At 38.5% G+C, this 23,814-nt stretch overlaps 1 protein-coding gene across 1 annotated transcript; it reads left to right on the forward strand.

Annotated features, from left to right (window-relative positions):
• The first annotated feature begins 19,125 nt into the window (after positions 1-19,125).
• Positions 19,126-21,767, forward strand: LOC149844426 (sulfite exporter TauE/SafE family protein 5-like). The gene is made up of 4 exons (XM_089997159.1): positions 19,126-19,881; positions 20,929-21,063; positions 21,129-21,275; positions 21,359-21,767. Exons 1-4 carry the CDS (start codon positions 19,126-19,128, stop codon positions 21,665-21,667), a joined length of 1,347 nt encoding a protein of 448 aa, XP_089853285.1. The 3' UTR covers positions 21,668-21,767.
• The last annotated feature ends 2,047 nt before the right edge of the window (positions 21,768-23,814 follow it).

Raw genomic sequence — 23,814 nt, forward strand, 5'->3', positions numbered from 1 at the left:
ATTCCAAGAAAATGCAGACCCTAACAATTCATTTGGCTTTCAGGTTTCACCTGCGCTAAGTTTGTCATTAGCTTTTCATATTTATTTTAACTATTTTTAAGTGCAACTGGTTTCTAGTTCTCTTTGCTCTGGTACTATTTCGCTCCTCATGATTTAAGAAAACCAAGATCAGTACCACGCAGTTCTGGTTTTTCAAATTCCACCTGCTGTCAAATTGTAATCCGTTATTTTGTCCTATTTTATCTTTTGTTTTATTTTTTTGAAAGGCAAGTTAGGGTTAGGTGGACCCTACCAGAACAACAGCCGCCCCATGTGGCAGAGGGATTCGATCCTGGGCCTTCAGCTTGACACATGACCCCGCTTAACACATGGGATACCACCTCGGTGGTCCTATTTGATCTATTGTCAATGAAGAAATTTTATAGTTCTCTTTGCTCTCCTATTCGATAGCAGCCAACAGGCTCATAGTCTAAAACAGCAAGCAGCAAAAAGGGAAAAATCATGCTTCCAAATTTCTTGTGAAACTCCCCTCCAAAGGGTATTGGGCTAGACTGCTAGACGGACAGTCAAGGTTCCATTTCCCACAGGCATCATCCCTTGCTTTATTAAACCAAAACAAGATGACTCTCTGGGTACTAGAGGTGCTCCAAGGTTTTACATGGCTAGAGAAGCGGCCATTGGTTGGCTGGTACTGACCAGTGCGATCAGGTCTCTTACTCCAGTGGTGGTTTCTCTGTTTCTCATGAAGAAAAAAAAGTTTCTTGTGAAACTCGAAGTTATTGAATTTTGTTGGTCGTCCAACGATTTTATTTTGTTGTTCTTTTTCATAGAAGAATACAGAGCTTACGATATAGGAAACCATACTGTTGCTGATAATTAATGTCAAATTAGAAACTCCAGGAACTTTTAGAATTTTCGTAGCATGAAAACTACCAAGTATTCTCTACACTTATTTTTACACGCTTTAAGTTTTTTTTTTGAAAGGCAAGCTTCCCTACCGGTGACATTAATGCTGTAAAATGTTCACATATGAGATCATACACTCCTTTTCGGGAGACCAATCAGGGGGTGATCCTTCCACATTCTTCGGATGCCCCTATTGCTAATTTTGCTAAGAATCTAGCTGTATAATTCGAGTTAAGGATAGGTTTCTGTATAACTATGCTATCAAATCTGTACAAAAAATCCCTATCTCCTAAAGAATATAATTACCATGGTCTCTACCTTTCAAGAAATTTTTAACCCTAACCACAAGTCAGCTCTTCTAGATTCTATCACCACTTGTGAATCTGTGGACTGTGGACAATGTTGTTCAACTCACACCATTCATTTTCCTCCAACTGCCTGTTGGTAGAGTAACAGCCAGCCAAAATATGAAGACTGGTCTGATTGCGGATAGTGAACCCTGTTGGGAATAAATTAAACTTGAACAATGTATCTAGAATTATTAAGTAGGTACAAGTTTCTAAGAGTCTTTTGGAGTCTCAATACATTTAACGATGCATTAAATCTCCTAGAAACATGAAAAGACAAGAAGGTGAAGAGTCTTTGTGGTTGGTAGATGAAAGGTTTTGCTAGTGCTATAAAAGCCTAGTCTAAGAGTCATTGTACGAATGGTGTAATGATCATTCTTTTTTAGTAATAATATTTTAGTCATTCTTCATCATTATTCTCTTCATCTTTTATATTTTATTCTCTTCAAATTGATATCAGAGCTTTGTTTGATTAATTCTTTTGTTCCTCAATTAGCCAAAGAAAATTATGGCAATTGAAGTATCCAAATGAAAGTTATTCTTGGATCTCAAGAATTGTGGGAGATAGTTGAAAAATGTTATGTTGAAGTTGAAAATGAAAAAGAAATGCCACAGGCTCAAAGAGATAGTCTAAAAGCGTCAAGAAAAAAAGACAAGAAAGCTCTTGTGATAATCTACCAAGGAGTAACCTCAAATGAAGCCGCTTTTGAGAAGATTGTGTGTGCTACTTCCTCAAAGCAAGCATGGGAGATTTTGAAAAGTTCATTTAAAGAAGATGAAAAGATAAAAAGGGTATGTTTGCAAACTCTTCGATGAGAGTTTGAAGGTTTGCATAAAACAGAGTCAAAATCAGTTTCCGATTATTGTTCATGAGTATTGTCTATAGTAAACCAATTAAAAAGAAATGGTAAAACTATGGATGATGTTCGTGTCATTGAGAAAATTCTTCATTCTTTGAATTTAAAATTTAACTACATTGTAGTAGCCATTGAAGAATCAAAGAACTTGAATACCATGACCATTGATGAACTTACGGGCTCATTGCAAGCTCATGAAGAAAGGCTAAACAAAAAGAAAAAAGATGTAGTTCTGGATCAAGCACTCCAGTCGAAGCTGTCTCTAAATAAGAAGAAGGAAAATTTCAAAAATTAAAGAGGTCGAGGACGTGGTCGTGGAAGAAGTGGAAGTTTTAAAGGAAGAGGCTCATATGCTCATGGAAGAGGCGATTATTCAAGCAAGGAGAATGGCTTGAATGAAGAAAATCAAAATCAAAATGTCAAAGGCTCACAAAGAGGAAGAGGTCGTGGAAATCAAAGAGGGAGAGGCTGTGGCTATTTTGAATGCTACAATTGCCACAAACCTGGTCATATGGCAAGTGAATGTTGGTACAAGGATAAAAAAAAATATGATGCTCGTTTGGTGTATGAAAACAAAAACCAAGAGCAAAATCATTACACTTTGTTGCTTGTGTTTCATGGTGGAGATCTTGATGATGTCTGGTACATAGACAGTGGTGCTAACAAACATATGACGGGTAACAAAAATTTATTTTCTAAGTTGTTTGAATCTGATTATGGTGAAGTTAAAGTAGGAGATGGAAAAGCTTACAAAGTTAGTAGTGTTGGTGAAATGGAGTTCAAAACAAAATCAGGAAAAATGGAGAAAATGTCTGAAATTTATTTCGTTCCTGGTTTGAAAAATAATTTGCTCAGTGTGGGGCATCTTTTGAAGAAGAGATATGACATTCATTTCCATGACATGGCTTGCTATTTGTCAAGAAAAAAGCAAGTTATTACAAGGGTTGGAGTTGCTTCAAATAATCTTTTTTCACTCTCTCTTCAAAATAAAAATATGTCTTGTTTTACTAATATTGATAATGAAATTTCTAAGCTATGGCATGATAGATATGAACACTTAAATTATAAAAATTTGAAGTTGCTCTCAAAAAAGATGATGGTCAAAGGCTTGCCTCAAATTGATCATCTTGATGAAGTTTGTGAATCATGCCAACTCAGAAAGCAACACAAAAATCCATTTTCTCCTCAATCATCATGACATGCAACAAGACCTTTAAAGCTTATTCATTCAGATCTTTATGGTTTGATGACGGTGACATCTTTGATAGGTAATCATTATTTTATCTCTTTCATTGATGATTTCTCACAAAAAGTTTGGGTGTATTGTGTCAAAGAAAAATCTGAAGCATTTCAGAAATTCAAAGATTTCAAGGCGAAAGTTGAGACATTTACTAGGCTGAAAATTAATACTTTGCGGACTGACTGCAAAGGTGAATATTTTTTAAATGAGTTTGAGAAATATTGCAAGGACAATGGTATTTGGCATGAAATGACGGTCCGACATACACCACAACAAAATGGTGTGTATGAAAGAAATAATCAAACAATTATGGAGATGGTCATATGCATTCTTAAGAAGAAGAAGCTATCAAGAAGATTTTGCGCGGAAGTTGTTTCTTGTGCAGTTTATCTTATTAACAGATCACCAACAAGAAACTTGGAATGCTGCACACCACATGAAGCATGGTATGGTTCAAAGCCTAGTGTTCACCATTTTAAGGTATTCGGGAGTCTGACTTATGCTCATGTTCCATATGCTATGAGAAACAAGTTGGATGATAAATCAGAGAAGTGTATTTTCATAGGATACAGTGAAAGAAGCAAGGCTTACAAGCTGTACAATTCGGTGACAAAGAAGATTGTGATCAGTCGAGATGTTCAATTTGATGAAAATTCCATATTTGAAGACTTAGAGGTTGAAAAAGAAAATTTGCATATCTTTCCTTTTGAGATTGAAGAAGAAGAGAATGATCCAACATTTGAAAGTAATAGAAATGGTGCCTAAACAGGAAATTCTCTTATTTCCAAGAGTCCTTCATCGAGCAGCCCTATAAGAAAAATAAGAAGCATCCAAGAATTATATGACATCATAGAAAAAGTTAGTCAGAATGATGCCATATTTTTTCCCTTCTTTGCAGGTGAAGATCCATTTTTTTTTATGATGCATGTCAAGAAGAAAAATGGAGGAGAGCCATGAAAGAAGAAATTGGGTCAATTGAAAACAATGGTAAATGGGAACTTGTAGACTTACCACCACACAAAAGTTCTATTAGAGTAAAGTGGGTGTACAAGACAAAGATGGATCCAGATGGCTCTATCAACAAGCACAAGGCAAGGCTGGTAGCAAAAGGGTACAAGCTAAAAAAAGGAGAAGATTTTACAGAGGTATTTGCTTCTATTTCAAGACTTGAGACTGTTCGTTTAATTATTTCTCTTGTTGCTCAGAATAATTAGAAGTCTTTTCAAATGAATGTAAAATTTGCATTCTTGAATGGTGTTCTTAATGAAGAAGTCTATATTGACCAACCATCTGGGTTTGCCAAGGAAGAAGAAGAGAAGAAAGTGTACAAGTTAAAGAAAGCTTTGTACGGGTTGAAGCAATCACCCAGAGCATGGTATAGCCGCATCAATTCATATTTTGAAGAGAGTGGATTTCAGACATGTCCATATGAGCATACTCTCTACATCAAATACAATTCAGAAGGAAGACTCATTGTTGTAAGTCTTTATGTTGATGATCTAATTTTCACAAGGAATGATGTGCAGATGTTGGAGAAGTTCAAGAACTCAATGATGGCAGAGTTTGAGATGACAGATTTGGGTGAATTGCATCATTTTCTTGGTATTGAAGTTCATCAAACCAAAAAAGGAATTTTTATTTCGCAGGAGAGCTATGCAAAAGAGATATTAAAAAAGTTCAAGATGGAGAATGCTAATCCAGTTTCGACTCCATGCATTTCAGGTTTGAAGCTATCTAAAGAAGGTGAAGAAAAACTTGTTAGTTCCACTATGTTCAGAAGTTTGGTTAGAAATCTAATGTATCTCACATCCATAAGGCCTGACATTATGTATGTTGTCAGCTTGGTGAGTAGATTCATGGAGAAGCCATATTCAAATAATTGGAAAGCTGTAAAAAGAATTCTAAGATATGTGAAAGGAACTATCAATTATGAAATTTTTTATGAAACTAATGTTGCAGTTAACCTTATTGGTTATACTGATAGTGACTTAGCAGGGAGTGTTGATGACAGCAGAAGTACTTCAGGTTATGTATTTAATCTTGAAAGTGGTGCAATTTCGTGGAGCTCGAAGAAACAACCAATTGTTATGCTTTCTACTACGAAAGTAAAATATATTGTTGCATCCTTTGCAGGTTGTCAGTTAATTTGGTTGCATGGAATTTTGGAGAGATTGAAGCAGAAACAAAATAAGCCAACAACTCTTTTTTGTGACAACAACTCAACTATCTCAGTCGCGAAAGATCCAGTTCTTCATGGAAGGACGAAACATATTTGAATTCAGTATCATTTTCTGAGAAAACTTGTGAATGAAGGTGATGTTCATGTGGAGTACTGCAGAACGGAAGATCAGATGGCAGATATTTTCACGAAGCCACTAAGTGGATAAGTTTTCAAGAGAAATGCAGGAAATTTGGACGTAAGGAGCAAGTTTAATTTAGAAGAGGCATTGTTGGGAATAAATTAAACTTGAATAATGTATCTAAAATTATTAAGTAGGTACAAGTTTCTAAGAGTCTTTTGGAGTCTCAATACATTTAACGATGCATTAAATCTCCTAGAAACATGAAAACACAAGAAAGTGAAGAGTCTTTGTGGTTGGTAGATAAAAGGTTTTGCTAGTGCTATAAAAGCCTAGTCTAAGAGTCATTGTACGAATAGTGTAATGATCATTCTTTTTTAGTAATAATATTTTAGTCATTCTCCATCATTATTCTCTTTATTTTTTATATTTTATTCTCTTCAAACCCAAGGTGCCAACCGCCCAAAAAAATGCCATAAATACATTCTTGTTTGGAAGGGAACCAAGAGAGCATGCGCCTCCAGCGTGTGGCAACCACTTCTTCTGAATTCTTAAGCACAAGGAGCACATGTTCCCTCACAGTCATGATGCCCTCCTTATGGATCTGCTCTACGGACCGTCTCTCAACACCCAAGATTTGGGAGTTTCTCATCTTTCATACTACCCAACAAACAATTTGGAATGTCCTTTCTCAGCTCCATCGAACATTCTTTTCTTTGAACTTAATCTGGAACTAGGAGTGGACATCTTTAGTTAGATTACATGTTGGAAACCATTGAATGCCAAAGAAGTTGGATTTGGATCTCCATAACCCTACGGTCACCGGGCAGTGCAGGAAGAGATATAAAGGGTCTTCAGTGGCTGCAACACATAATTCACAGCGACTAGGAAATTGATGTCCAAACTTATGAAGCTTGTCTTGGGTGAGAAGTTGTTCCCCTAATACCTGTCTGAGGATCATGGCCACCCTCAGGAAGGCTTTCTTAACCCAAACAAATTCGTAGATTTTTTCCTTTGGGCTACGGACTCGTAGAGAATCTCAAGATGACTTCATGGAGAATTCCTTTTGGGGAGTCATCTGATGCGGTCGGCGAAACCTGGGGATCACTTTTGAATATCCACAATTCTTTTAACTGAATCTGGGACCCTCGCAATGGACTCAAGATAGCAGCAATTCGAAGTCTTTGTGGCATCCAATAGGTGGGAGACCTTGCTAGATCTCAGGCTATTGTACATAACCTATCTAGTATTAAGAGGCAAGAGGTTGATGAGAGGCCCTTGAGGGCACCAATGGTCATGCCAAAATTCTACCTTTGTGCCACCTCCAATGTCCCATCTAACTTCATCCAGGATGGCAACTGCCTTGTTTAACTCCCTTCCATGCAAAGGAGCCCAACTTCTTGTTTAAAGGAGCCCACATTGATTTTAGTTTGTGATATTTGGATCTAACAAGCCGGACCCTGTGAACACCCCAAATTTTTCCAAAAATCCAAAAAAATCCCTTTTTGCCCCTGGCTCCATCTCTGAATAAATCGAGTCAATCTTTAATCAAAATTCTATTTATTTCTTGGATTCACTGGAATCCAGACTCAATTTTCATTTCTGACCCAATTTCTAATCCGAATCGGATATCTGAATCCAATTCTGATCCCGGATCTCTTATTGTTCAAAAAATCAAAAACAAATTCAATTCTTTGTATTTTCTCAGAGGTTTTATCTGGATCCAATCTCAAATTCAAGATCCAATCTCAATTCGAGATCCGAATTCTAAAGTTTTACCAAAAATCTCGGACCCTGAGCCATTTTGAAATCCTAGTTCTGAAATTAACCCTACTTTTCTAAAAAACCTCATTTTAAAAATTCTTATATCTCAAAATAAAATTCTTCTTGCAAAAATACTTCGAATGCCTCGTTTTGGTCCAATCTGTTAAAATCCTCCTGTTTTCGGGGTTTTTCTTTCAAAAACTCGAAAAAAATTAGCTTTTAAGATCCTTTTTAACCAAAAACCTTTTTTTTTAAAATACCCTTCCGCTAAAAACCCCTTTTTGAGAAAACTTTTGAAAATAGCCTTTTATTGAAAATTTTAAAAAACCTGAGGAACCCCTTTAAAAATCCAGTAACGACCTTTCGTTGCAAAAACCGCAGAGTTTCTCTCTCTCTCTCTCAATTTCTCTTGATCCTTCTGTCGTTCCCTATATAAACAACATCAGGGGATGGGTTTCCTTCATCCACTCTCACCCTCTCAGATTCTTCACGCATCATGATCGTCTTCTTCTTCTTCTCCCCTTTTTCCTTCTCAATCCCCCCTTCCTCTGCTTCTTGCTGGTGGGTTCTCATCAAAGGAGTGCCCATCCCGAATCATCAGAAACGGTAAGTAACCAGCACCTTCTCTTTTTGTCTTCAATTTTCTATAAGATTTTTTTATCGCATTCCTTTCTTCACAATCTGGTTCTCTTTTACGCTCTATTTATTGTAAAAGCCTCAAAGGTATGATCGACCTGCATATAGCAGGATCGATTCACCTATGGCCACAGCAATGGAGTAATCCCGCTCCAATACGTTTCTTTTCCATTTTTTTTCCTTTTTATATGTCACATTTTTGTGTTATTCTAATCTGTAGTTTGTTTCATTTTTTATTTCTTTTTTTTTACTTTATTACAATTTCCCACTTATATCTGATCTCTGATTCCGCTATAGATGTTGGTATTTTGATTCGATTTCTTTTCTTTCTTCAGTTTTTTTTTGTGTGTTTTGTTAGCTCTGCCAATCTGCAATTTCATTCTTATCATGCTCTGGCTATCGGATTCGAGATTCCAATATGGTTCGTCTGAATTCCAGTTTGCCTTTTCTGCTATTTCTCAACTATTATTTTCAGTTTGATTCCCTTACGAATTTGGATTTCCCTTTACATTATCACCTCTGCTATTTGGTTAAATTTCTGCAATATCCTCGTTATTTGATTTATCTACTGTTGTGTTCTTGTTATCATGGTTTTACCTATATTTCATTGGTATTTGTCGTCATATGTTTGTTGGTGAATTCCCATTTTTCCTTTATCTGTGATTGATTTCCTGTTTTAAAATTTTAACTCCTCCCTTTGTTTTTCGTAACTTATTGTGAATTTCCCCAGTTATTCTTTTGTTTATACTGTTTTAGACTCAATGCTCTTTCACGGTTCATTCATATCATTCTCCATATTTCCTGTATTTCTCTTTGGGAATTTGTTGATAATCCACCCACCATAAATCGATTCAACATTGCCGAGAGTGGCTTTACCTATTTGTTGTTGCTACCTTGATGAGGCTGCGTTAAGATTTCCTTCAGAAATTAATGGGTTAACGTTGATAGGATCTACATCTTGATGATGATGAAATTCATTTCTGAATATTGCTTGATCGTATGGAGTTTAGCTATACTGTTGTGGCCCTCATAAATCGTCCACCTCCCATCTCCAAACATCATCCATTCATTGACAGGCCAATCCTCTGAGACTGCCATGCTAAATTACAATGATGAGCAAATTTGAGATTGAAACATCAAATCGCTGGATGATCTGCTCACAGCAGGGGTCATCCATATGACTTAGATCAATCATCACTGTGTCTTGCTGCCTTTAATTGTATGAACGTTGGGATCATGTTTCTGATATTTGGTGTGTTTACACGATTTTGTTATGAGCTAATCACTTGAAGAGTTGTAAATATAAGATTAAATTTATTTGATCTATTTGATCATCATGTTATGGTATGACCTCCTCTGCTGGACAAATGTACAGTTGTTGCATTTTACATCTGATCTTTTCCCTAAGGAAGGAAATAATGTAACAGGGACAGTCTTGAAATATGGGAAAGCGAAGCCTCCTAACTGGCGTCACACTAAGTGCATCTGAGGAAGAAGGTATACCGGCCCAACAAGGGTGGAGGCAGATGGTAGATACCTAACATAGTGTTGTATTAGCCTCACCAACAAAATGCATCGACTACTGTCGCTCTACAGACAGATGGAGATTCGCAGCTATGAAAGATAAGCAAAGTCGGAAAATGTTTGTAGGCAGTGAAACATGCACATTGCTGCAATTGGAGTTCTCGGAAACAAGAGCTAAAGCGATGGAATTGACTTTGATCAGGGAGAACCAGGATTTGTCTGGCCTGATGATTTGTTAAATTCACTGAAGTATCGACTTCCTGCAACTATCAGTTGCCGGTCTCCCCCTAGTATACACTTGTGAACACTGAGCACATCACTTTTGTGAGATCTCTTGCATACTGATTCCCTCATTTTGTATAGGAGGATGTAAAGGGGAATCCTTGTATCTCCCTGTCATTTATTAGTTGTTATGCCCTCAACTGGCATGTTGATTCAGATAAAGGGTTGGCATATGAGGTCCACAAGAAGCATGCAAATGAACTGACTCTCACCCTGTTTGCTGTTGTTGCCAGGCAGTTAGTTCATGTTCTTTTAGTCTGGATGTTCTTCAATTTCTTTTCTTTTGGGTTGCCATCTCATTCACCTTCAGCACCCATATGATGTAACACCTCCACATCCTTCCATTTCACACACACTCCCCTACATTACCTTCCCTTGCATCTTTCACCACTACAACCACCCTTGCAACCTACAGTAGCTGCACCTGGTCACATTCCTTACACAACACCTCCAAAACTATATATGCTGCCATCATGCACTTCGACCTAGCTTCATAGCCATCTTAGCCATCTCATGAACACCATCTAACACCATCACCTTTAACATTCCATCAGATAGCTATCCCTCTATAAACCTTTGCCTGAAACTGCCTCAAGCAGAGATGGTTCTTTGAAACTGTATTGTCAATCCTCTCCTCTGAGGGGGGATCCTCTATCTCCATTGCCTGGCTCACCTCCTTTCCTCACATGTTCCATAATTCATAGCCCTTTAAGCCTTTTGCATCGTTGTAGCATCTTCCTTAATAGCCACAAACTGGTTTCCTCGGGGGTGATATGAAACCCCATTTGGCTTTTGATTTGTCCTGCGAGCAATACACACTAGAGTTCATCCATTATGCGGATTCTTTGCTTGTCCTTGTTTGCACAGTGCCTTTGAAATGCAATGGTCCACGAAGTGAGAAATTAAGCCACATTGAGAACAGTACTTGATGTTATTCTCATATGTGATTTCTTGCATAAGAGTGACATTGTTTTCCACCTCTATTTCTACTGTCAGTTGGGGTTGAAAGTTGAGGAGATTGTTGATCTTCACTCCGACAAATTGATGTCTCTCCTTCGATCTTGTGTAGTCGTCCACCCCCGCGTATTCCCTCCCAGTGCTTCAGCAATGCCTTCGAAGATGTGCTCTGACCATAACTTTTGAGAGAAGTTTAGGAGATGGATCCACAATAGTAGTGAGGTGTTTACCTCCAATCAAATCAGAGCCCTTGATTTCCATCGATTCATTACCAGAGTCTTCCCTGCAACATGCCAGGTGCCTTTGCTGGTGATAATCTTCAATTGTTCTTCCATCTGAGCTGTGGTCAGAAACAACCCTTCCTTCAACATGGAGAGGGTGAGACCTGACAATGGAGGCAGTTGTGATGTCAAGGCATCGAACATGAACCGATAAGACATCCATTTATCTCCCAGACTGTTGGGAAGCCTTTGATCATTGTCCACCACAGTGGTTTTAGGAGTGATCTTCGGCTTTGATTTATCCAAGCCTACCCTGGGGCAATGGCCCTTATTTTTCTCCTTCCACGATGTTCACCCAAGATTTTTATGCTAGAACCTTGGAGGTTGTAACACCCTGATCTCGGATCTTGGGAGCCCGAGTTCGGTTGGTATTACTTTATAGAGGGAAAGCATACAAAGTTCACGTAGAGAAAACATGGCTAATTTTTTTTTTCATTCTCTTTCAATAACTCACTTTCTTCCATAATGTTCAAAATTCATAATAAAAAAAAATAATAAATACAAAAAAGTTCAATGACAAGAAAGATAAAACTACCAAGTACTCTGCCAAAGAAGAAGTTGATCATGTCTAGCATTTGCTAGTGTGCCTGGAACCTGCAGTTATAAATATAAGGGGGGTGAGTCTACAACCCAGTAAAGGATATTATAAGTAATTTTAGATGTGAATAAATCTTTTTACATTGTATGTTATTGTTGTGAATTAACATGATAGCTTTTATGTGTGAACATGATATGTATAAATTGACCATGCATGATATAATGAGATGATTGCATACACATGTTAGTTGTGGAATACATGTTAGTTGTTGTATGTCATGCATGTTAGAAATATTATTTTGTGATAGCATATATTTATGATAAATTGTTAATAACATCATTGTGATGAGATTGTGTTTAGACTTGAGTCTTATTTTATTTTATTCATGTTGTATGAATGGATATATTGAGATTAGCATGCATGACCCCTTAAATCTCGAAAGTGTCGACCTGTGATAAAGGCTACCTGAGTCACGACCGGAGTTCAGCGACCATAGAGAGTGTGTCATTGGTGATTTAACGATGTGGAGACCCTACATCATTGTGTGCTTAATATGAGATAAGTGTGAGTTCTAATGTTATCCTGAGATTAAAGAGTGAGATCCATTGTGATCATTTTACGATATCACTTGTGAGAGAACGAGTGAATTGTGAGTTTGAGAATGTGGTTTAATGTGTTGAACTTAGCTTATGACTTAAGGTTACACTCACACAGTTTTGGGGGACTATAGATAACCATGGATGGTTGAGAACCATCATAGTTAGGATGTAACATGAACCATACCAATATTGAGATTGATCCTGACTTCCCGGCTAGCTACTGGTGGGGTCTCATTTTTGTTTCACTGCAGTGCCTGGTGGTCCGGGGATCACTGGGTGTATGATTCATTGTCTGACCAAGATGTAGAATTGGGATATTCTACGCGGGTTGTTATGATCATAGGCGGCTATGACTGGTATAGCCGACCTAATGATAGTTTGTGTGATAGAGTGTTTGAGAAGGTTAATGGAGAGCAATTAAAACATATAAACTTGTATGGTGTGTCGAAAACTAAACTCATACTAGGGGCACTATAGTTGTAAATTAAAGTGTTTATTTACTTGTAATTATTTTTTACTGGGTTGTAGACTCACCTCTCTATATAATTACAACTGTAGGTTACAAGCACACTAGTACAGACAGGACGTGATTGGCTACTTCTTCTTCGGTAAAGTACTTGATAGTTTTATTTTTCTTGTCATTAAACATTCTTGTATTTGTTAATTTTTTTTTATTATGAATGATGAACATTGTGGAAGAAAGTAAGTTACTGAAGGAGAATAAAAAAAAATTAACCATGTTTCCTATGTGAACTTTGTATGTTTTTCCTCTTGTAAGTAATACCAAACGAACTTGGACTCCCGATCGGGGTGTTACAGAGGTTGACGCCGACACTTTGGGTTTTTCTTTCCCAAACTCTATGTGGGCGTCCTTCCCGCCATAGCTGGCCCTTGCTTCTTCTAACGATGGCCAATTAACACTGTCAACTCCCTTGTCCGTTACCCCCTCTCCCTCTGTCTCGCCTTCCTCCACCCAAGCTCAACAATAGTGGTCTTAGCCAAAGATCCGCCTGCGCCCATTTTAGAAATTCTGAAGTTCTTCTACACGCTTTAAGTTGGTAGAAGCAAAAACCATAGGCAATTGGTGAAGATGGGTCCATCAAATTACACAAAATGCTCTTCAGTTGGATGAACTGGTCATGTTGCACCTAGAATTCTTCATCCTCCCCACCAAATCTACACCCATCTCTATTTCAAAAATTCTTGGTGATCCCACCAAATAGCCCTTTTTTCCAAACGCATTGTAGTCTTGTAGATAATGTGCAGGGTCAATTTCAGACTTGGTCAGTTCCGGCATGTCTTGGGGACCATGTTGAATTAAGGTCACATTCTGCCATTTCTTGGAGACCATGTTGAGATAAGGCTTGCCATACTGGGACAGCATCCAACCAGTGTTCGTCCTCATATATATTGTCCCAATCATGCACACCTATGGATAGAAACAGTTCGGATCCTGGCTGGCCACAGCTGATTGCATTCTTGATCCAGCCGATGGTGTTGTGGGGGCCAGGTTAAGATCTGGATCCGAGTTGATCCAAAAACGTGGACTTGTATCCTAGTGGATTACTACAAGATAACAAGAACCTATTGTTTGATCCATATCGGAAAAATACAGCACAGGCTGGGTTTGGTAGGAGGTCTAAACAATCTGACCCGATTCCACCCCTCCACACACCTCATTGCAAATTACTACATATTTAGGTGTAGCCTTGCCTATCCAGCATATCATACGGCTGAACACGTAAAACGTTTCACGGAAAATGATCAATGCAGAAGAAACACCTGTCCTGTATAGTGGGACCCACTAATTATTTTCCAAAGCCAAACAAGATATGTGTCGCTTCTTGTGTTGGCATTTTACAATCACCACTCTCTGTCACATAATTGGGCTGGCTGGCTTGCAACTCAAAGCATTAGTTTAATCTAAAAACTGTTAAACCCACTTTTGAGTCCAAGGCAAGGAGATTAGGTGACAAGTGACCTGAGACCAAGCCATTGTGTTTGGAGGAAAACAAAGAGAAGGTTTTCTAAGACAAGCTTTCTCATTGAAAAATCCAAAACCTTAGGCGTTTGGATGTCTCTGATCTCAAATAATAGTGCTGGTAAAAGAGTTGAACAAGACAAAGCTTGAAGTGTTCACGCTTCGCTGATTCATGTAACAAGCTAAGCCGAGTTTGAGCTCATAATCAACTCGAGTTAAATGAGCCAAGTTCGAGCTGGCTTTTTTATAGAGGTACATTGTTTTAGGGCTAGAAGACATGATATTACAAAAAAATACATATAAAATATATCTAAAATATATTTTTTACTACCTTATGAGATTATACAAATTGAGCCAAGCAGAGTACATATTGTTCATATTTAGCCTGTTGAGCCTATTTTACAAGTTTGAAGCGCTCTTTATGAGCCAAAGATGAGCCGAGCGACTTGTTTCCCAGCCCTAAATAAGAGGATCTGATATGCTGTGGGGGCAAGAAGATGTGGCATGGGGCCCATACCTTGCACGATCCAAGGCTTCTCAAACATAGAATCTCAGTTCAAGGATCTGAAATTCTTCATATAAAGGAGAACAAAAGTGAAATCTTAAACCAGAGAATTGATGGGAGCAGCGGTTCTGTTCCAATGTCCTCCGATCACAAATCTAGGGATCTCATTCAGATTTAATATCCAAGGGATTCAAACTCACACTATTGCAATGTCCTATGTTTCTTGGATTTTCTCAAGATCTTTTAACTGTAAATTACAATCGCCACTTTCTCAAGATTAGCGAAACATGAGAAGTAAAGTTGTGATTGTGGCCACCAATCATAGCTTACACTTTCTCAATTGTAATCGTTCATTTCTGTGACAAAGAAAACATTTAGAAAGAGTGTTTGTTTCAATAGGCCTTGAAAAAATGACATTTTTGGGAAATGACATACAGTTTGAATAAGCATCTGTGCATGCCCTTTCGGAAGCAAGGATTTTCACACGAACACAGCAGGCCCCGTAGAAAAAGGTGAGGCCCACACCACTAGGCTGGTCATTTTCTATGAGGCTTGTTTGTGTCATGTCCTGCAGGAAACCAGCCAGTTTTTTACGTTTTCCCATGAAACAAACGGGCCGTAAAGAAAATCTCACGCATATCTTATCCAATCAAAGGTACTCAAAGGTAAAAGCTTACTACCTTTCTCAACAACGAATGTCACATCAGGGAAATTGAACTCTCTCTCTCTCTCTCTCTCTCTCATATTCATTAGGGTTAATCTCAGGCACAAAATCCCCTAATTTCAGTCCTGAATTTGTGGACCTCTAGGTGCTTCAGCTAAAATTTCTAATTTGTCCTTAGGTTAGCTTATTCATGTATGTAAGCACACTTTGTAAATGATACAAGTTTGCAAATCCAGATTTTGTGTTTCCAAAACTCAAAAAAATAAAAAAATTTAATGTCTAGCCATTTTCTGTCTCTCCACTAGCTGGACTGGTACCACCCAATTAAGGCCATACCAATTCAACCATTTTCTGGCCAGTGGCTGGCCAAAATATGGTCAGCCAACCTTGAAACCAATAAAAGAATAACTTTTACCAAACGGGGGCTCAGCTTGTCTGGTAAGATCAGCTAGTGCACGTCACCTTGTGATGGGACGTTGCAAGTTTGAATCTCAATGGTATAGCTGTATAACTGGTAGGGGTGCCTAACCCCAGCTTGCCTTTCCACAAAAAAAAACTTTTAACTTTTCAAATTCTTGCCATTTTGAAGCTAGTCACTAACAGAAAAATTGGTGAGGCAAAAATGGCCAGACCCAAGTGATAAGGGGAGAATCTGAGCTGACAAGGAGGGGTGGCCAGGGGGTGTCAACTGTCAAGGACCCCGACCCTGATAAACCAGGTTGAAAAACCTAGGGGGAACTAGGTCTTTCTAAACCAGACTTTGAAACAAAACCTATTTTTTAAGCATAAAACTCGGCCTGCACTCAAAACCCAAATCCAAAATTGGGTTTTGTGCATCATCCAGATGGGACCTAAAAGAGGAGATGCCACACCACTCGTATAAACAAGGGATGGCATATTGGTGCCTAATATTACAAGCACCACACCCTGTCTCATTTACCTAAACCCAAGGTAAGATAGGCTTCACAAAAAGCCTCTCCAACAAACTATCTAAACCTCTTGTCCTATAGCTTAAGTACCATAAGAACAGGCAAAGTAGCATCGTTCTTTAATGAATGTAAGACAAATTAACTACTATTAATTTTTTGCCTTTTGGTCATGTCGGAGAGGCCTAAGTGCTTGATTGGATTGAGGGGACTAATTAATAGTCCTCCAAGTTGGTTTACATACGTGTGGTTAGTGTGAAGTTTATCCAAAATGTGCATATCAATAAAGATAAGAATGGCACTCTTTATTCGTGTGAAATTTTTTTTTAACTTAAAACTGAACTGTAAGTAGGGGTGGCCATCCGGCCGGGCCTGAATTGGGTCAGGCTCAGTCTGCAATTTGTAGCCCCAGCCTGAAAAATGTCTGGCCGGGCCCTTGTGTAAAATATACCCGAGGTCTCAGCTAAGAATCTTTCTATATTGTTAGAATTGTATTTAGCTTTTGTAATTGTAAATCTAAGAAATCTGTACAAAATGTCTCTCAACTGCATTGGAACACTACCTGAGTTCTGCCGACCTTCAAGCAATCTGGAAATCTTGGAGACGAAAAATACACTTAAAACGAGACCACCTATTTTTGTTTCACTATTGCCGCCACCTTCATCAGAGGTATTTACTAACGGATCCTCTTCAAACACACTATCTTGCATAGACTACTATTTTCCCATTTCCCTTGGCTAATCTATTATATAGAGATGAGATGATCAGGTCAGTGTGAGACCGTCAGAGATCCTTTAGATGTCATTGATTTCAAGATGAACGGCATCCAAACCTGTACAGATGAGACGCCTATATATTCCTTGGATGAGCCCTAAGTTTTTTTTCAGGATGAACGGCATCTGAATGGTTTAAAATGAAAGGCTCACAATGAGTCTCATTCACTATTTGAGGGTTGGTATGTTCCATTTTTAAGATGAACGGCATCCTAGTGAATCAGAGGTACCTCTGACCTGATCCTCTCTCTCTATATGTAAGGGTGTCAATGGGTCAGGTTTACTTGGACTCGACCCTAACCAAACCCTATAGGGTTCGGGTATGGTGATAAATTAAAAAAACTCAATTAAGAGCCGGGTCTGAACCTGAAGGTTCCATTAATACATGGACCCGGGTATAGTTTGTAAAATTTTATACCAGACTCAGGCCCGGCCAGAGTTCTGATTAAGACCCGAAAATTTTCAATGTAAAAATGATAAAAGATATTGTTTTACAGGGTATGACCTGGGTCTGGTTCATATAGTTCTTATCAAGACTGGGTATGGTTTATCTTCTGGTGGGTCCGATTAAACTTGGGTCTGGATCCAAAACCATACCCAAAAATTGAGGTCAGGTTTAGTTCCACCTGGGTCCGAACTAAACCCGACCCGTTGACACCACTAATTATATATACTGATAGGCACCTAACATATGTCAAATAGATGCGTCACTTTTAAATACTAATATAAACACCTCCCTTTTAAAAATTACTCAGGTAACCACTTGAGTTATTTTTCATATCAACGACTCTAGTTCAGTCTCTAAAATAACGCTTTTAACGCTTTTTTTCTTTCTTTAAATGGTTAAATGTCACTTCTATAGCTCCTTACAGACTTACAGTTAATGTCAAATAAATAACGTCAATAGTTAAAAGCATTAAGGCAGTCATCAGAGTAATTTTTTTAAATTGGTTAGCACTTTTCTTAAAAAATTCAAACAGCAACTAAATAAAGATGATTTACATTAGTTGCCTATCTGTAAATTACACTTTTCTTTATACAAATTCTTTCTAAAGACCGATACATCTTGTTTTTACCGCCCTTAAAATAGTTCTTAAATTATTTTTAAGAAAAATTTCATTAAAGGCCAACCATTTTCCTTTAATTTCAAAAATGTGCCACGACTAACTTTTGTGAACTTTCTGACATCGAGCATAGGCTTATTGAAAACTGTTAAATAGGGACCTCACGTTGATTCTATTGAGTTTTCTCTATTGCTTTTTGGAGTTAAAAAATACTTATTTACACTCGTAGAAAAGAGAATGGTAGGTATTTAAAACATTTGAAGGTATTATTATCATTTGACTCGAGTTAATGGTGAATGCGTAGTAGGACGTCACGATCAGGTATGATCTCGACCCGTATCAGATCCTGTAGGGACCGGGTTTGGTTAACTATCCGATTCAGACTTATAAGGTTCGATTATTAAATGGGTCAAGTAAGGTTTATAAAATTTTATATCAAACCCAGATCTGACCTGAGTTTTAATTAAGATCCACAATTTTCAATGTAAAAAACTTAACTTAAAAAATATTATTTTGCCCGGTATGAACAGGATGGTTTATGTAATTCTTATCAGATCCTGGTATGGTTTTCTTATGAAAAACCTGGTCAGGTTCAAATCCAGATCAGATATCCACATCACTTAGTCAGATCTGGGTTTGGACTCACCCATTTTAGCAGGGGTCTGACCCGTTAACACCCCTCATGGCAAGAGTAAGTCCCTGTTTGACAGTTCTTGGAAAACAAAGTTTATATCAGAAAATTAAAAAAATGAGTCCTTTTTGGGTTTAATGGTAAAAGATTGCCCCTAATTGAAATTTTCCTTTATTTTTTTATCATGAGCATACGAGAGAGAGAGAGAGAGAGTGCCACTCACACAACTCAGGATGAGGTTTACAGATGTACCATGTTGGCATAACAGATGTACCATGTTGGGAATTTATAAAGTACTATAAAAATAGTGCACTCTGCCACATTGAGGAACCAACAAGAACACTAGGAAAATGAAGGTGGTCATCTTTCTGCATCACCTGCTTGTCTTGGTCCCTTTCTTCATCATCATACAGAGGTCATCTGCAACAAGAGTGCTATCAAAGGAATTCAGCAGCTTCTTCCATTTGCAATCCCATTTCCATGAAGTCCTAGCCCACAAGATCCCACATGTGAATCAAGGCTTCCAAATACTTCTTGCAGGGGTGCTCAGCTTTGGAGCCGCATCTGTTTCCAGTGCTGGTGGCCTTGGAGGTGGAGGCCTGTTCATACCAATACTTAATTTGGTTGCAGGGCTAGACTTGAAGACCTCAACCTCTATCTCTGCATTCATGGTGACAGGGGGCTCTGTTGCTAACGTTATATACTGCTTGCCACTCAAGCACCCAAGGCTTAGAAACAAGCCATTGATAGACTATGACATAGCTCTACTGTCTGAGCCATGCATGCTTTTGGGTGTGAGTTTGGGAGTCATCTGCAATGTTATGTTTCCGGAATGGTTGATCACTGTATTGCTGTCAATCTTTCTTGCGTGCTCTACCGTCACTACATGCAGGGCGGCAATGAGGCATTGGAAGGTGGAAACAGAGGCTTCTGTTCACAAGTTTGAAGGAGGAGATCGTGAGAGTGGGAGGAGATTGGAGGAGCCACTGTTGGAAGGAAAGAGTGAGAGAGGTTCGTTTTCCCCTTTGAAGAAATTAGGGTTTCTCGTCCTTATATGGGCTTCCTTCTTTGTGATACACCTCCTGCGTGGCGATCAAGGTGAAGAGGTATCACTGTTCTCTCTTTTTTTCCTTGGTTTTTCTTAATTATTTCGTTTATGCTTCTTTTGCATCAAGATAAACTAGGAAAACAGTGGAAAGTTTCCCAATTATATGCATGTGTGCGTGGAGAGAGCAGATCCAGTGTCGTGCCGAGAGTACCTGTCGCTTGTAGTGATTTTCTATGTTTTCTGTCAAGTACTGGGCATGAAAAATTGCTGCATGAAACAGAGAAAACCGCTGCGTGCGATGCATACCTGATGCTTGCACTAATTTTCCCTGTTTTTTTGTCAATTACTCGGCACAAAAAATTGTTTCATGAAACGACCAAAATCTCTGCTTATGATGACTACTTGTCACTTACATTAATTTTCTTTCTTGTGGGTCAAGTACTTTGTTAAGTACTCTGCCCAGGTACTGGATCTGCTCTCGTCTCTTGTGTGTGTGTGTGAGAGAGAGAGAGAGAGAAAGAGGCATTTCATCTATTTGGCTTTTTCAATTAGAATAGTTCATGCAGTACAAATCATGTTTTTCATCTAATAATTGGAATGAAAATAGGGCATTTTTTATGCAGCACGCCGCTGCCGCTGCTGACAACTACACATCTTGGCAATTCTCGAGATGGGCATGGTTTTCATTAACGAAAAATGTCGAGATGGGTGGCTGTCAGCGGCGCTCATCATTCAGCGCCACTGCATATAATATGAAGAAAAAAAGGATAGAGAGAGAGAGAGAGTTGTTTTTTTATTTTGAAAGAAGAGCGAAAGAATTTTGTTACTTTAATTAAATATGGACCATTCATTTTTATGATTCATTAAACTATAACATTTAAGTTCTTTTGTGTACAGTATATTTTAAAGAAAATGAACCATGTTTTAATCCATCTTTAAATCAGATTCGCTAAAACATACATTGGGAATGAGATTTTAGTCATTGACGGCTAATCTCTCTCTCTCTCTCTCTCTCTCTCTCTCTCTCTCTCTCTCTCTCTCTCTCTCTCTCTCTCAACGCATAATTATTGGATTCAGTTCTGCTATGTTATTGGAATTCATGCAGGGTTTGATCCATTTAAGGTCCTGCGGAACAGCATACTGGTTAATTACATGCTTTCAGATTCCTCTTGCTCTACTTTTCACTGCAAACATCCTGTTCATAGAGAAAACTGCAGAACATCAACTGTGTGATCAACAGGTAGCTCATCAGACCCAACATTTTTTAAATTCTTGAGCATTGCTTATATTAACCATGTCATGCAGGAACAGTTGCTGGAGAAAAGAGAGTCTGGATCAAAGGTTTTATTTCCATTAATGGCACTTTTATCAGGATTATTGGCTGGCCTATTTGGAATTGGGGGTGGAATGCTCATAAACCCTGTTCTTCTTCAAATTGGAGTATCCCCTCAAGTATGTTGTTTACTTTTCAATTTACCACAATGTTCTTTGCCTGCTTAAGCTGATCTATTTTTCTGTGATGTTTTGGAGAACAGGTAACAGCAGCCACATCTTCATTCATGGTCTCATTTTCAGCCTCTATGTCTGCTGTTCAGTATCTATTGTTGGGTATGAAGCACCTGGATTATGCATTCTGCTTTGCTACCATCTGTTTTGTTTCTTCCTGGGTTGGATTGCTTGTGATACAGAACGCAATAAGAAAGTACGGTAGATCCTCCCTCATCATCTTCTCAGTCAGTACAGTGATGGCTATAAGCACGGTTCTCATTACTGCTTTTGGAGCTCTTGATGTTTGGCGAGATTACGCTCATGGAAAGTACATGGGATTCAAGTTACCGTGCTGAGAGATGAAGTTAATTGAAGCAAATCTGATATTTTATTATGTAAAAGTGTACCATGTTGAAAAATGAATCCGAATGAAGCAATGTACTGTTTTACCATTTACATCTTTGCTTCTGTATGAAATTCTTACCAAATCACCAGATTTAGGCATCTTTGTGAGCCTTGAATTAGAAGTGTGTCGTTGGTTTTCCCAGTGCTCTCAGCTCTCTGACTGTTTGGGAGCACTGGTGCAGCCTCAACACCACACTTCAGCACCATTTACAGGTGGGTGCCTTTGACACTCCATCCTTAACGCCATATTTTGGCAACGCATGCAAATGGTGTTTCCGTCCTATTGCAGGACTCCAAAACAGAGCCTTATCAATTTGAAGGGTGGAAACCATGACTTGAATCTGCAGTATCGAATTGAAGTACCCCAACTTTTGCAATTGAGTTTCAACCATAGTGAAAGCTCAAATAATCAAATAGCAAGAAAATAAAGTAGTGTTTGCTCGGTTGCTAAATCATAGTGAGCTTCATGCCGGTTTTGTTCAAACAAAATCGATAAGGTTGGTCTTGTCAATCCTTGAAATGTAAAGAAGGAAGACCAGGCCATGTAAGGCAGGTTGCAAACAAGTGCATATCTAGTTTCCATGTAGAAGGGGATGTCCCGGTCCTTCTAAGTAAAACTTTATATATTTTAAGAAACAAATTGTCTTACATATTGAAATTAAATACCCCAAAGATAGGGACGCTAGATCAGGTGCAATCACTTTGCACACTTTATTGTGCCGCTGCACCCTATCTGCCCTCCATCTTTTGTTGGGCCCACAGGGCAGCCTGATGCAGTGACATACCCAAAGTGTGCAATGTGATTGCACTTGCTTCATCCTCAATTAAGTCTGGAGATGAGGTGCAATCACATTGCACACTTTAGCCTGCAGCTGCACTTGATTTGAGCTGCATCTTTTGTGTTGAAAATTTTCACTCAATGGGTATGGCAACTAAGCTTAAACCAGGTGCACTCGGAGGTACGCATTAGATGTGTCATCTTTCAAGAGATAGTTGTTTAATTTAGGATCAAGTCCTTGGTGTTATTCATACAACTTTTCTCTTACTCATGAAGGTTAGTTTATGCATTGCATTGGGTGAAACTGAACAATTGGACACAAACCACTCTGAATAGCCTTTTGACTAGGTGAGGTAGACCCTATGTTCAACTTAGGCAGAGACCTTAAGTTCAACCTAAGTAGAGCCTCGACTAAGTCAAGACTTAAGAGAGAGAGACTTGGAATCGCTAGAGATTATGAGAGAGAAAGAAAAAAAGAAAGAAAAGAGAATGATTGATGATTAAAATGGAAAAAAGTTGAAGTATATATAGGCCACAATCAAACAGCTAGCAAAAAAGGAGTTTGGGATGGCCAAATGACTAGTCATAAAGGTCCCAACACCTAGGAGAAGGAGAGTTACTACCTAGGCATAGTCAAAGGATAAGAAGGGCAATCAATGTGTCAAAATGACCCTATCAAACCCAAAAAGGTCCAAAATATTGGGCACAGTCAATTGTCACCATGATTGAGCGGCTAAGAGATGTTGGAGCATTCAATGGACCCTTGTAAGAATGATGAAGACCAAGTCAACGGTCAACATGACTGAGTAGTTAAGGTACTCAATATGTCAGAAATGACCCTGTCAAACTCAAAAAGGTCCAAAATATGGTGTGGTCAACAATCAATATGATTGAGCAGCTAAGGGATGTTGGAGGATTCAATGGGCCATGTAGGAACTTTGGACTAGGTCAAGGGCGACTCTAACATTAGGATTGATTGGGTCTAGGTCCAAAAAATAGTTGGTCAAGGATCATAAATAGGTTGATTAATGTTAGAGAGGATCGATCATGGTATTGAAAATAAAATCGTCTCATCAAAAAGAATGTCAAAGTCCAAAAATGATTAAGACTAAGTTACCGATCAACATGGCTGGGCAGCTAAGAGATGTTGGAGCATTCAATGGACTATGTCAAGACATTGGACCAAGTCATAGGCGGCTCCAACATTAGGGTTGACTAGGTTTAGGTTCAAAAACGATTGGTTGAGGTTCATAAATAGGTTGGTCAATGTTAAAGAGGATTAGTCTTGGTATTGAGGATAAAATTATCTCAAGATCCAAA

The sequence above is a fragment of the Nuphar pumila genome, chromosome 2 (assembly GCF_984573655.1).
Source record: "Nuphar pumila chromosome 2, dmNupPumi1.hap1.1, whole genome shotgun sequence".
Taxonomy (NCBI): domain Eukaryota; kingdom Viridiplantae; phylum Streptophyta; class Magnoliopsida; order Nymphaeales; family Nymphaeaceae; genus Nuphar; species Nuphar pumila.